The following is a 14,668-nucleotide window of genomic DNA, read 5'->3' on the forward strand; positions in this document are numbered from 1 at the left end:
TTGTCTCAACTCTAACTGATTTTGCGGGGCCATTTTGTTGCAAACTTCGATGCGACACATAGTCTAGGTTTACTCAATGTTCTGAGTATTTGAGCATACGAGTGAAATAGCACCTCATCTGCTGAAATCACAAATCAGAGTCCTTTTCAAACAGCCTTTTATTTAGCCCCCTAGCCCCCACTTTGATGCAGCGTGAAGCCCCCTTTTATTTGGTCTTTGGTTTGGCTTTTGTTTAATTGTGAGTTAGCAGATGTTAGGCGACCTTTGTTGGCTGATGTTTGTTTAGGAAAGACTCTGAGACTCTGTATTCAGTGATAAGGCCGGGCGTCGCTTCCCTCTGATGGCTGTTTAATCAGGCCTCTCTCCGTTGCCACTGACCCAGTTGATCCACACGCTTGCCCGCCCGTGTTGTGCGCCACACTGCCAACACTCTTCCCTCTCTTGTGATAAATGGCGGTATGTGTTAGAAAACTAGAATTACAGATACGCCACTTAAAATGCTGCACCCTCACAGGAGATCACAGACGGTAGCATAAGCCTTCTCCCCCGCTGGCCTGGCTGTGAGGGCGGTTTCATATATCGCCGGCCCGTGTGTGTAGTAGACTCTGAGATCTGACAGGACTTCTTTTGAGTGGTCCAGCTAATCCCAAACCCCGCTCTCTGCCATCCAACACCTCTTGCCCGGGTTGTGAGCGATCGATTTCCCTCGTTGTTTGTCCCCGGAGCTGTTTTGAGTTATTGCACTTGTTCTCCCTTGGTCTCAGGCAGATATACACTCTGATAGGCTGAGAGTCGGTGCTACTGGCTCTTTCTGTTTCTGCTCTCTACGTCTGTGATCTTTTTATGGATGTCTGAATGATGTTTTTCTTTTTTTCTTTCTATGTCTTAATCAAGCTGCCCGTGTCTTTGTTTGTTTCTTGTTTATGTTTCTCTGTCGGCCTCCTCGCCTCCGCATCTCTCTGACCTTGTTTATCGACTCCAGAGAAACAGTTGACTGCAGCTAACTGTCTGGGAGTGCTGGCCATGGCTGAAGCCATGACTTGCACCGAACTCCATAACATGGCTAAAGCTTTTGCACTGCAGAACTTCCCTGAGGTGGGTAGAGATTTAACATCTTTCCCGTTAGTCCATTCATTGATTCCTGTAGGAGTTGCACGCTAGATCAGACAGAATAAAGGCAAATACAACAGCAAACTGCAATAAAATCAAATTAAAACTGACCATAATTAAGTTAATACCTCTAGCAATCAATAAATTAATATTTGACAGTTTCAACCTTTTTTGTAGCTTTTTGTCCACAGAGGATATAAGATCATTAGACTGTTATACTTTACTGCTGTTCAATAACCTGAAGCACAATAGGAATTGAAATAGCTCTCTGCTCTCTTGCAGCTTAAGAAGTGGGGGAACCACACAGAATCACATAGGATAGAGAATGTCTCTGCTGTACTTGAGGGTTTGAAAATATGTTGCTTCGCTGCCCTCAGCTTCATCTCTGATGCCACAGCAGTATTTTTCATTCGCCATCCAAGAACAAAATGGCCAAATAGTCGAGTTAACCTTCAACTGCGACGCTGGATACAGCTATTCACCAAGAACCCTTTATGAGGCGTGAAAGAACATGAATGTACTATTTTAACTAGTTTATCTCATAACTCTTCAGGTGGCAGGACAGGAAGAGATTTTGAGTGTGTCCAAGGAGGATCTGGTGGCCTACCTGTCCAACGACAGCCTCAACACCAAAGCTGAGGAGCTGGTCTACGAGACGGTCATCAAGTGGATCAAACAGGACCCCAACTCCAGAGTGCAGGTAATAAAATACAAAAAGAGAGCTGATGAGTGTGTTTGTGAAGCGTGTGTCTCCGCTCTGACACCACAGTGTACTTAACCAAAATGAGTACACATGGTATGTGTACCATGAGACAAAGAAGCGAGATAAAAAACCCTCGTCACCGCTGAGGGGTACAGATACCGTGCGTCCGCGGAGCCGCATTGGTGCGCTCGTTCCGTCGACCATCCCTGTCTGCTCGGAGAGGTACACAGCGTGAGAAACCAGCCGAGTGACTCCTCGTTCTCCCTCGGTGGTGTTCATCAACTGTGCGCTTCAGATGCAGCCTAACACAGCAGTTGTTCATAATCCCAGGAGTGCTTCGCCCTCAGAATGTGCTCTATTCTTAGTTACACTTCATTTGTTCATGAGACATTGTACTGTGTGGGGAAAAAACAACAACAACACAGACAGTCGCGATCCCTTTTTCCGTACGCCTAACAGGTGCGTGATGTATTCCTGGAGGCTGTTAATCATAATCAAAGCTTTTGACCCTGTGGTACAGCGGGTCAAATTTGAATAAACGTGGCCTCGAGGTCAGAGCCTCAGCCCTCATTCCCGAAAAGGTAAATGGTCTGCACTGCAGACGGATATCCATCCAGCGGGTAAAAACCTCGTCATGGGATTTTTATGGATTCAGTCACAAAACCATGAATTTAAAAGGTGATGATTTTTAAGTATTTTATAGCTGTTTAAAAAATTGAGGTGAGATTATTATCAGATAAATTACACCGATCCATCACTGGAGGAGTCATTCATTCGGAGTAATGTCTTCTCATCCACCAGCACGAGGGGGAACTGCCTTATATCAGCTGGATCACTCGGTTAACACCTCTCCAATCAATGCTACTTTATTGGCATCCACTTTTATGAGGCCCATACGTCAATATTTGATTTTTCTTTTTACCTTTGGGATTAAACATTTAGCATTTATCTTCTGATATATAGCATTCTGAGATTATGGGGAAATCCATCAGGTCTATCAGGGGTTTTGCAGCGAAGGGTTTTAGATGAATGTGTGCAACACTAAGCATAAGGACAAGCCATTGAAAGCAGCTGGCGATGCTCGTTAGTTGTTCATATAGGTGCTAAGATAGAAATATAAACGACAGAGTGTATGGAATGAGTTTTCATGACACGGAGACTAATAAATCCACTGAAATTGGAATGTGTGGGGTGACTGATGGGAAATTTGACTCGGAGGTAGTGCGAATTCACAAGGAGACACAACAAGGCTGATGCCCAGTTTTTAGGAGAACATACGACCCCTGTCATCTGCATCGCAAACCTCCAGCCAGTCCAGCAGACTCCAGCAATCTCACACTCTAATGGAGAGGTGCAGAGGTGACTTACTCAGATGAAGTAAAAGAAAAAAAGAAGAAATGGAACATTTTTCCCGGTTGTCTGAACAAACCTGCCGCGCTGAGACGCGACAGCCGGGTCACCCCGTCTCCGAAGAGAGAGGGAGAAGAGAAGGAGTGGTGGGAAAGAGAGATGGAGTGAGAGAAAGAAGCAGAGCGAGAGAAAGACAGAAACAGGCGAGGAGTGATTGAGAAAAAAGAAAGAGATGGTGGGAAATGAAGAAAGGGGAATGGAAAGAGAGCCCCGTGTTCTGATCTGACATCCAACAGTTTGTGCCTCTGCGCACAGCCATGACATCCAGGCAGGGGAGATGTGATTGAGCTCTCGGTCAGGCTCAAATCTCTTGCCCATGTGTGACCGAAAAAACAAACAGCAAGCCTCGGCGAGGAGGAGAGCAGAGAGAGAGAATGGGCTGCTTCCATTATGCCACGGGAGAACGTTATGAGGGGCCGAGTTTACACGCACGGTCCAGCACCAGCTCATCATTCCCACCCTCCCTTGCCTCCGTCCCCGCTCTCCGTTTGGAGGCAGAGAGCAGCGGAAATCACTCCCCCAGAAACCTGTGACACTTTTTAATGACATGTCAGGGCAGAATGTCACAGCACTGCTGAAAAACTCAGGCGAGGGGAGGGGTGGCGTGGGGGGGGGTGGGGGTTCAGCTTTAGGCCTTGAGCTAAGTTTGTGAACGTCTGCATTCATCTGAGCGCACGCGTATGTGTGTGTCTTTGTACGTTTGTGTGTCTGTGCGTGTGCTGTGAGTTGTAAGCTGCAGGCTATAGAGTGGGAAAGTGGCATATTGAAGGCGCTGGGTAAATAATATGCAATTTTCTCTCTCTGCTACGCTGTCACAAACATCCGATTGCGCCAGGAAACGGGGCCCGGACATCGCTTAGAGACATTTTGGGCATTTGAGCGTTGATAATGTTTTGCTATGAGACACAGAGCCACCGAATGGAAGAAGAGAGCTGTGTCAGTTTCCTTCGATTGAGTATTATTGCAGGTGTGTCGCCCTGCAAGCGTCTGTATATGTTACAGCAGAGACATCCAAAGAAAAGGAAACGCCAACGAATTCATTGCTGAATTGAGAAGTCAGTAGACAACAATTCTGATAATTAATCATCTTGAAAGGAATAGTTTACATTTGTTTTGCCAATTTAGCTTTCTTGGGGAGAGTTACATGTGAGGATTGATAACGCTAGCTGTCATTGTAAATTTGATATGTTTGGGTTAGTTGAGCCGTTTTAAGATGTTACTTTGCTCTCTCGGAAATGGTGAAGGGCATTCTTCAATCCCAAAAACTAATCAATTAATGAATCATTAAATATTTATTAGTTGCAGTTCTAGAACTAATTATGCACACCTTAATGTACTCGTACCTCTAAACACAGAGACTCGTCCTTTATCTGAGAAGTACAGCCGCCTCCACATTCAGCCTGTCACAGGATCCATTAGCAAGAAGTGTCCTGCGTCATGTTGTCTCTTTGAAGGTGCTGACAGGAAGAGACCTGTCCTTCCTTTCACCCAGCAGTCTTTTGTGGGACGGCCGCCCGACACATGGCTCCAATTATAACAGGCCAGTCTCTTGCCAAATCCCTGAATAGGACCCCCATTACGCCTCACTTGAACGTATTTCATAAAGGATCCTATCTTGCCAGGTAACTCAACCTAACAAAAGAGGCCGATTAATTGGCTCTTTGGAAAGTGGCCAACAAATGTAACGGTTAAAAAGGACAGTTAATGGTGTGGTCTCATGATGAAAGTAAGGGGCCAGCTTCGCCATTAGCAAAGACCTGCTGTCCACTCATCAGAAATAACAATGGCCTGCCCTGACATGTGTGGTCCCCAAGCCAAATTAATATAGTTATTACTTCACATCCGTGTACTGAAAGTAATTAGTTATTATTTGGGGGATTTTTATGCATTCCACTCTGGTAATGTGTTGGGTGATTTCTTTTTCTTTTTTGCCTCCAGCGCTCATTAAGAAGAAAAAAAAAAAAAAAAAGAACAAATGATGCTATCATTATGTAGTGTAAAATTATCAAAGGATAAAAATGCTTTGAGGCTGTGTAGGGAAATAAACGTTTCCCTCACTATTTTACGATTCATTTACCTTCAAAACTGCAAATGACCCTTTCACCACAAGCATCACTTTTAATTTAGTGATTCTCTTTTTGAGCACCAAGTTCAAAACGAAAAAGTTCTCCATCACCTTGCACCCGTTAAGAGAAGGTTAATTGCGTTTTGTTTTTTTGAGACGAGGAGCTTTATGTCAGAACAATCATCCTTGAAGACGAAACTGAAGCTGTGTAGAGTCGGGCTCTATGTACGCTTTGACAAATACGTACTCTTGAGGAGACGGAACCAGGCAATGGAGATTGATGCGGTGTGCAGTCATTGCTTTTTCCTCTGGCTCTCGTTCTCTCCAACTCACATCAACACATTCCCGCACACGCACGCGCCCTCATAAAGGGATTTGCACAATATTCACGGGATGTCACTAATCATATCCCTGTCCTGTGCTCAAACGTTCACACGAGAATGGAAATCACTTGTATAACGGCCCTAGTAGCCTACGACTCGCGTATTAGAGGGAGGATCGGATCTGATGCAAGCCACTGAACTCCGGACCTCCGTTCTCATCTGTGTCCTTTTTGTCGTCCCAGAGCGAGCTCGGTCCTGATGTGTGCAGCCAGTTGAACCGCGGTCATTCAACCACGGCGGCCGCATGTCCACGGCGAGTCGAGGGCTTCTCGTTTCCACAGGGCCGCTCCCTTACGAACACACAAGGGTTGCATGAGTGATACATAGAGTCTTCTCTATCAGTTCAAAGGAAGCAATCTTCTGTTTGTGCCAAGATCCCCGAGAAATAATAAATATGCACCGCGCTATATCACGGACGTAGCTACGGCTCGATGTCAAAGATAATTCAGTGGGTTTGAGAAACAAGCCAGAAAGTTTTATGTTAATGTACAGCGAGCAGTCATTCATACGAATATGTTTTGTATTAAATGAAGGGAAGAAAGCTTCTTTTCTTTCTTTTTTTCTTTTTTGAATGAAGTCATGCTGAAAAAAACAAAAAAGCCTGAGAGGAGAACACATTGCACCTGTCAGTAGTTGCTCAGGGCAGCAGTCAGCGTCTGTCGTCCGCTTCATCTCTCTTCAACCCCCCCATCCATCCTCCCGGCTGTTACGCACACATAGTCGTAAACAACCGCGCTCAGCAAAGCATCTCTTGAACCCAAATGAAGTGCCATTTGCGAGAGCATATTTTACTCCTCCATTATGCGTTAGAGGAAAAAAAGCACATGCGTGCGTTTTCACACACAACCCTGCAAAAGGATGCTGAGGCTGTGGTCATTTCAGCTGAGTGGGTTTGTTAGTGCTGTGAGGCTAAACATGGGCACACGCGCTATTGAAAGCACCCTTGTGAGGCTGGGAGTGAGTGCGTTGTTTTTTTTTCGTTATTATTCTTCATACAGAGCTGCGTTTAACGCATCAGGTTGTCCATTTTTTTCCACTAAAGCAGACGCATAGTCCTACTGCTATCTGCTCAGAGCAAGGCAAACAGATATGACCGTTCATGTGTCATTTATTTGACGGCGCTGTGGCTCTGAATCATTTTACGCGCACGCACACACACACACACACACACACATACACACACACAAGAGGTGTTAGTCCTCGCTGACAGTAGTGGAATGGAAAATGCTCAGTGGACATTTGTCATCTGTGTTAGCGGGTGACGGCTTCCCGGCGGCTTCTCCGCTGCCTCTTGACAGATCTGAGAGGCTCCCTGTTAGACACATTATCCCTGACTTTCACCAGGCTCAACCCATTCACATCCTCTGTCCACCTTCCTGTGTGTTAAGAAGAACAAAGTGTGGTTTTTTTTAGGGTGCTGTGCAGCAGTCTGTAAGACAGAGACCATTAGAGAGGTGAAGTCGCAAGGTGTTATCTAAGTTGTATATCAGAATACTATACGGACTCCTCGTAAATGATCCCTGCCCAAAGAAAAATGGAAGAAGGGGCAAAAGTGTGTGTGTGTGTGTGTGTGTGTGTGTGTGTGTGTGGGCAGACAGGCTAAAAGTAGCATCTCCATATGTCTACAGACTCCTGTGGATGCTTTCCATATGTTCCACTTATGAACTTAATGAAACACCAAACCCCTAACTAAGAATGTGAAAAGATGCCATGTTTTTTCTTTTCTTCAAATGCACAGTGGGCTCTGGGTCTTTCATTTGGCACAGTAGCTATTCTGATCTGCATCCATCTCTGATTAAAAAGCACACGAGACATTGCTCGCATGAGTAGGCGAGAAGATGAAAATGACATGTCACACCATCCATCTGGAGGCACGGAGCCTGCGTTCACTCTGCGTTCCTTGTGCATGAGAGAGCGATTGCTCGAGAGGTTGTCGGGGAGAAATGGAGTCGGTTGCACGCCGCCTGATCTCATCTGCAAGTGCAAGCACGTCACTCTGTGGTCGTGAGCGCTCTCATTTACCTGGTTCGTGTCGAGCACATGCTCACATATAGACAAGTCAAATGTAACGCTTTTAGCGCACAGTTCACATGGCACGCGGCCTTGGCTCACCATATTTCCAGAGGGGACGCTAAAAGCCTAGCCTGTATTCGCTAGAATTAACCAAAGGAAGGTTTCAGTCTGTTTAAATGTCAAGTCGTCTGCTTACCTGTTGGGTTAGCTTAGATACTGAAAAATCATGACCCATGTGATTTTACATGGCGACTACTGAGTACACAGACACAAACAAAAGTAATTTAGTTTCCCTCACCAGAGACTTAAGCTTTCTCCAGGAGGGCACACTTTGGCAATATTGCTGTAATCCCATGAGTATATCTGCCACAAAAAGAGGAGAAGATTTCACCCACAAACATGAAGGATGAAAAGAGTTTTGGCAGTTTTGGGTTTTGATAGAAAAAGCACGGGTCAGACAGGTGGAGAAGATGGAGAGAAGAAAGGGCGAAACTCTTTAGAGCTGGTTGTATTTTTGTATTTTGAACACAATATCTCTACAAAAGGAATCGTAGTACAGGCCTATCATGGTGCAGCTGTGTTGTCAAGAAGGATATGCCTTTCAAGATAAAAGCTCAACCCCAAATCATGAATTACTTATCATTTCACTCCGTGTTGTCACTTGCACTTTCTATAAAGGTTTTAGAGCGGAAGAGTCGACATATAAATCCATAAAGTTGATCCGTGGCATAGAGGCACAGGTACAGTGTGGCCTTTAGAAGCTGTGCAAAGCAAATACAGAATAAAACTTCCCCCAAATGCTACTTCCATGAACTACATTTGATTTAGATTTGCATAAAAGCATGTGATTAGACAAGGTAAGACCACTGATCATATAGGTTGTACAGAATATATTGGACAGGCATTCAGCATCCATCAGTGAGTCAGTCAAAATATTAAGTTTGCAGTGTGCGAGGAATGCAAGCACATAGAGAGCAGCTCAAAAACACTCACCCAAAAATAAACTCATGTTTTGTTGAACATGCAACAAAACTGTCTTCTTTGTTTTCATCCAAAAAAAACGATTTATTTCGGATGATAAACAAGAACGTCGAGTAAACAGTATCAGTAAAAAAATCCTGCTTGGGTAATTTCAGCGGGGTCGGACACTTTGTGTTTGAATTTTAGCAGCGAGTGTGCTACTCTCCCTCATTTCCATGCTGATATATATGCATGTGTGGGAGTCAGAGCGAGGAGCGGGAAGGGGAGGTAAGAGAGTATCTGAAAAAGAAGTGGGAGAGATGGTGAGTTAGATAGAATTAAAGATGGAGAGTGAATGCTTTTTTTTCCTCCCACCCAGAAATAGAAGACCTAAAGTAGAGAAAAACAGCCATGCTTTACCCCTCCACCCTCCACTAAATACCATCAACACACACACATACTCGGCTGGTATCCCAATCTGTTTACAGTCCAATTGAATCCATAGTTGTTTATTTAATCAGAGGTCAGCCCCAGTGACTTTATATTGTTTTAATCTCAACAAGATTACAGTCAAATCAATATTCAGATTGAATGCACCAAGCAGATTAACAGCTATGACCACAGACAGCACATGATTATAATACAGGACAATCGTGTATGCATCTGTCTCCTTCATCCTTCATGTCTCCATCTGTGGGCGTGTTTTTGGGTGGATATTGATGTGGTAGCCGTCCTTACCTGTTTGTAGGACCAGATGCTGTCTCTTTGAGGTAGTTTTACTGCCATTTCAAAGATGTTTGGTAAGTGAAGAGAGGCCACAGCAGATGCGGGTTTGTGTGTAGCTAAGACTTGCAGATGGTACAGTAGGATTTCTTTTACCTCATTTCCCATAGGTAAAGAAAAGTTAACTTGGTGTGTGTGTGTGTGTGTGTGGGTGTGGTTTACAGTGTGCCATGACGATTCCAGTCACGAGAACATGTGAGCTCAAACGTTGGCTTAGTCCATCGCTCATTGAACTCTCGACCTGGTGACCTTTTGTTCTGCTCGGTTAGCTTCTGATCTCCCAGATGACAGATTTTCTATACTTGCTTTTTCATTTTCACGGTCGTTGATATCTATCCCAGCATGCACATGACTGTTGCCTAGTTATACCAGGCGGCAACCTCTGGGTCCGAAAAGTGGAGCTAATGCGGAAGTGCCTTAAGCTTACGTTCTTTCCACTGGTCTCTGGTTGCAAAAAGTCTGGTTGTATAGAAGTCTATGTGAAAAGGACTCTACTTCTCACTGGTCTCAGTAAACATTGTAAACATGAGTTCATGCTCCCAACTGCTAGTTTCAAGTCTTTTCAATACAGCATGATGTTCATTTAGTAAACTATGGTCCATTTACAGTCAAATAGATGATAAAGCAGGGTATGCTTTAGGGCGGGGCTACACAGTGATTGACAGGTCGCTACCACGGTGTTGTCTGGTCTGGGATTTTCCGCGTTTTCATCATTTTTACAGTGTGTGTTTAGTTTATGACAGTTTAGTGTGACATTTTGCTTGCCTAAAAGTGTCTTATTCAGCCTTCGGTTGTACTCCACTCTCTTGTGTCACTTCTGGTTCCAAAACAAACAAGGTGGTGACAGCCAAAATGCCAAACTCGAGGCTTCAAAACGTCAGTCCAGAGACCTTGGTGTGACTACGTCCACTTCTTATATACACTCTATGAGATATAACCACAGATTCCTCATCTAAGCTGCATGTTTTTGGACTGTAAAGGAGACCATGAATATTTGGATGAAACACACGCAACATGCAAACTCCACACCAGAGAAAACCAAAAACTAAATTCCAGCCCGTCCACCTGCTTTTCCAAATAGGAGCAGGATGTCCACATGCACACCCAGACATTTTAGCACATTTTTTTCTGCAGTGCCACGGAGGGCACCACCTGGCTGGAACTGCCCCATATACAGCTTTAATTTAGCTCTGAGGGTCAGAGCGGTCAGTTGTGGACCTATTTCAGACGACCTCATGATCTCATGAGCCAGAACTGACTTTAAATACAACAAAAATGCCGTCCAGTTCCTCCTCGGATTGTACTAATTGAAAGGATATTTATCGAAAGAGGATTTTCTAAAATGTGTCCGCATCCGATTACTGACACTAGTAGGTGAGATTGTCGCAGACCTGGAGAAAAGTAGCTTTTAATAGAAAAGCAGTGCAGTAATCCTGAAGATTAAGACGCCTCCATTTGAGTGTGACAAGACTCAGTAACTACTGGGGCAAATCTCCCACTATGGGGGCACTTTAATTGGAATTAGTATCTTCTCCTGAGCTCGTGATTCTTCCCTTAAAAATATCTCAGGATGCCAAATAGCTGGCTTTGACTGTACCGTCTTGCTGCGTTTGAGCTTAGGCGCTGGGAGCGACCGCCAGTGTTTACGTGGGTATTGAGCTGTTTGTTTGATAAACTGTTGGGTAAGCTGTGTACGTTCATGGAGGGAAAAAAGTCCCATCTGCAGGACGGTGTTTCGCTCCGAGCGTGCTCGCCGAGAGGAAATGTCATCAGCAGATTTCCCCGAGTGCCGTGGAACCGCCACATCCTCTCTCCCGTCTTCTCGCTTTGTCTTCACTTTACTTTTCTTGGCTCACCTTGTCTTTTCTTGTCCTGCTCCCTTTTCTCCTTTTTCCTCATCCCCGGTCCTCTCTTGTCCTACCCTGTTCTTCTCACGCCATTCCCACTTTGTTCCTTTCTCCGCTGTCTTATTTCCTCCTTTCGTGGTCAGACGCGCCCGGGACATCGGTAGAAAACAAATGGGACACATGCCAGAGTAAAAAAGGCCTCAGGTGGGAGAGGGAGAGGCTTAGGCCGAGTGTCAGCTTATTATTTGCTCTCCCCTGAATGATGTTTCTCTGAGTCTGTTGTTTTGTCGCTCTCCCCGCGCGGCGCGGCCACATCGCTCTGAGCCGAAGGGTCAAAGGGGTCAATCTCCAGCCGGCTCTCTGCCGCTCCGTCCGAGCTTGTTTACAGCTTTTACTGTCGGCATAGATGAGACTCCCATGGGAGTACAGAGGGGCCCACACGCTTATACACCAACACACACACACACACACACTGAAAGAAAAATAAATATTCAGCAGCAAGAGCTATAGACAAGGTTGCCATGGCAACAGCCTGTCCTACCTCTGTGGCTGAACACCTATACAGTATAAGTGCACACGTCGGTGTACGCACACTGAGCTACGGAGCAAACATGTACACAGAGATAAATATTTGCGGGTGCCATAGTTGGGGATTTTCATCTTTTCGTTTTTCACTCCGCAACATTTTAAATCTCCTGAAAGCCTAATCACGATGCTCAAATCCTCGCCTCAAAATACAACTTAAAGCGAAAGAAAGGTGCCAATTATAAGCCGAGATTGTGTGAAATCTAGTCTTTATTTTGCTTTTGTTTGATCCTAAAACTTGACGGTGCTGCAGCATCTTTGGAATCGTCATCTCGGCTTGAATGGGTTGTGATTAAACCAGAACTAGGTTCTGAATTTAGATGCAGAAGAGCATTAGCCGTGTGTAACATCTAATTTGGAGCCGGAAAAAAATCAGAAGCAGAAGGTGGAAGCGGTGAGATGCCCCCCCGCTGCCTCGTTTCAGCTCTCGCAGCACAACCAAATGTGCATATGAAAGTGAGTTGGTGAGCGGATCTTGCTGAAAACTTTGCAAAAATGTCATTTGTGACTTCTTGTTCAGTGATGAATAGGTTTTAATGACTGAATTAGAAGTCTCTGGAGTTGTTTTTATGTCACGTTTGGAAATGTACAAGAGGGAATGCACCCATTGTGGCGCTTACATAAAAGAAACTGTTGGCGATTTCTTGTTTTTTCATCCCTGCCTGGCCCCTTCGCCCTGCACAAGTATAGAAATAGAAAACTGACACATGCAGCGTGTTAAGCTGAAGCTTTGAGGGCCTGACACTGACGGTAACTGATCCAATGGTCTCGCTGCTACCAGCAGGTTTTCGTACTCCAACAGCACAAGCATTTATCAAACATGATCGCTGCTTTTCCATTCTTCGTCGATGATATTATTAAGACAAACATGTCTAATGAGGTTGGGAGATAATCCAACTGTTCTTTGTGAAAGATGTGAGAGAATGTGTTTACTGACAGTGATCCAGTGTGTGTTAGTGTGCTATTTGTTTTATGTTGTTCGTATAGAAGCTCTTTGATCATCCCTGGCAGTTTCACTCGCTCGTAATTAATTTAAATGTCTGCAAACAAAGTTTGAATATGTTTGTTTCGTTATTTTTTTTGCCATCTTCAGGATCTAATCCTTCTCTTGTTCTTCTCCCCCTCGCCGTCGATCTTCTCAGACTTTGTCAGATCTGTTGGCGGCGGTGCGCCTCCCCTTCATCCACCCGTCCTACCTGCTGAACGTGGTGGACAACGAGGAGCTGATCAAATCGTCGGAGGCGTGCCGCGATCTGGTCAACGAGGCCAAGCGCTACCACATGCTGCCCCACGCGCGGCAAGAGATGCAGACGCCCAGGACCCGGCCGCGGCTCTCCGCTGGTAAACACAGCTCGTATACACGTAGAGCAGAGATAAACTGATGTGCATCATCTTTGGCCCGCGTGACCTGAGGACAAGGTGACAGCGACATGATCTGCCACCCACCAGCGTAATTGACCCAGAACACATCGCCAGGATCTATGCACCCACCCACACACACACACACACACACACACACACATATACATATATTTCATATTTCAAATCATATTTACTGCTACGGGGTGACAGAGAGGTCAGGTCCCCACAAGGAGAGCCTGACTTGCAACTGCATTGTATTGATTTTAGCCCACAACTGGAAAGCACTGATTTAAAGTGCCGTAAATGTTTTTCCACACAACCGTTTAAAATACTTAAAAGTACATGCTGGGCAACAGGTCGTATTTCCAAATGTCAGCACAGGCTTTTCTTTCCATAATTAAACAAATGGCTACCTGAGCCAAACCTGATTGAGATTACCATGAAAGGTTGGAACCATACCGGATTCCCGGGGCTTTGCGGGCTACTGAACCCCGGCTCTTTTACAGCAAACCCAGCACGTAAACATCTCCTAACACGTTTGTTTTAACACCAGCTAGGCACAGGCAGGTCTGTCATCCATTTCAAAGCAACCAGCCAACCATTCACTGTCTGACCACCGCCGTTGTTCGGGCTATTGAAGACCGTGTTTGTTTACATCGTTAAATTCAAAGAATCATTCATGGAAATTGGAAGGCGCCTGCAAATTGCTTTTGGCCGGTAGATTTTTCCCTCAGGTCGGCCAGGACCCCACTCTTTCCCCTTGTAAAGAGCTGCCTAATTATAGTGTCTGCATGGTATTATGAGCTTCGCACCAGCACACCTTACCATTCCACACAAGTTATTTTCTGCTTGGTAGAATAAAGATAATTGCCTAACAAATGGCACTTTATGGAGAGGTCGGTTCACAAGCCAACACCGTTGTCCAGCCGGTGTGTTTATTTGCCAGTAAACAAACATCGAGGGGACTTGCATTCGTTTTGTATTTCTTGCATCTGTAATTACCTGTAATGCCGTCGCACGGGGGCTTCATAAAGAGTCATTTGCCTCATGAGAAAAGACATTTGTGGCAGTACATGAGCTCAGCATTATCCCATTACTCATCCCTCGATCCAGCAGTTTCTCCTTGTTCTCAGCAGTTTCTCGAAGCGTTTTTTGTCAAGGACCATTTTATAGTGTTTGGTATGTGCATATCTTATGCGTCATGCAGCCCCATTATGCAGGCTGAAGTGTATATTGATTCACAGCAGCTCGTGGCTCTGTACAACAGAATTATATAAATGCTGCCGGGATGAAAACATTCATGATGCATTATGCCCCATTGGCTCAGTGAATGGGAAATATAGGGATTTTCCGATCAAGTTTTGAACTGCAGTTCTTATTATAACTGACTATCTGGATGGAGAATTTTATCTGCGTGTAAAACTGTTGGTTCTGATGATGTGTCTGG

General features: G+C 45.0%; 1 protein-coding gene across 6 annotated transcripts in view; it reads left to right on the plus strand.

The window, feature by feature from the left end:
• Positions 1-14,668, plus strand: part of klhl29 (kelch like family member 29) — a 202,365-nt gene that overhangs the window by 143,740 nt on the left and 43,957 nt on the right. For all 6 annotated transcript variants that reach the window (XM_031866162.1, XM_031866160.1, XM_031866161.1 and 3 more), the window contains 3 exons: positions 983-1,095; positions 1,664-1,810; positions 13,002-13,200. In XM_031866162.1, coding sequence (XP_031722022.1) covers positions 983-1,095; positions 1,664-1,810; positions 13,002-13,200 — 459 coding nt within the window. The remainder of the gene's footprint in view (positions 1-982; positions 1,096-1,663; positions 1,811-13,001; positions 13,201-14,668) is intronic.

The sequence above is a fragment of the Anarrhichthys ocellatus genome, unplaced genomic scaffold (assembly GCF_004355925.1).
Source record: "Anarrhichthys ocellatus isolate YVR2014 unplaced genomic scaffold, GSC_Weel_1.0 scaffold34, whole genome shotgun sequence".
Lineage (NCBI taxonomy): Eukaryota > Metazoa > Chordata > Actinopteri > Perciformes > Anarhichadidae > Anarrhichthys > Anarrhichthys ocellatus.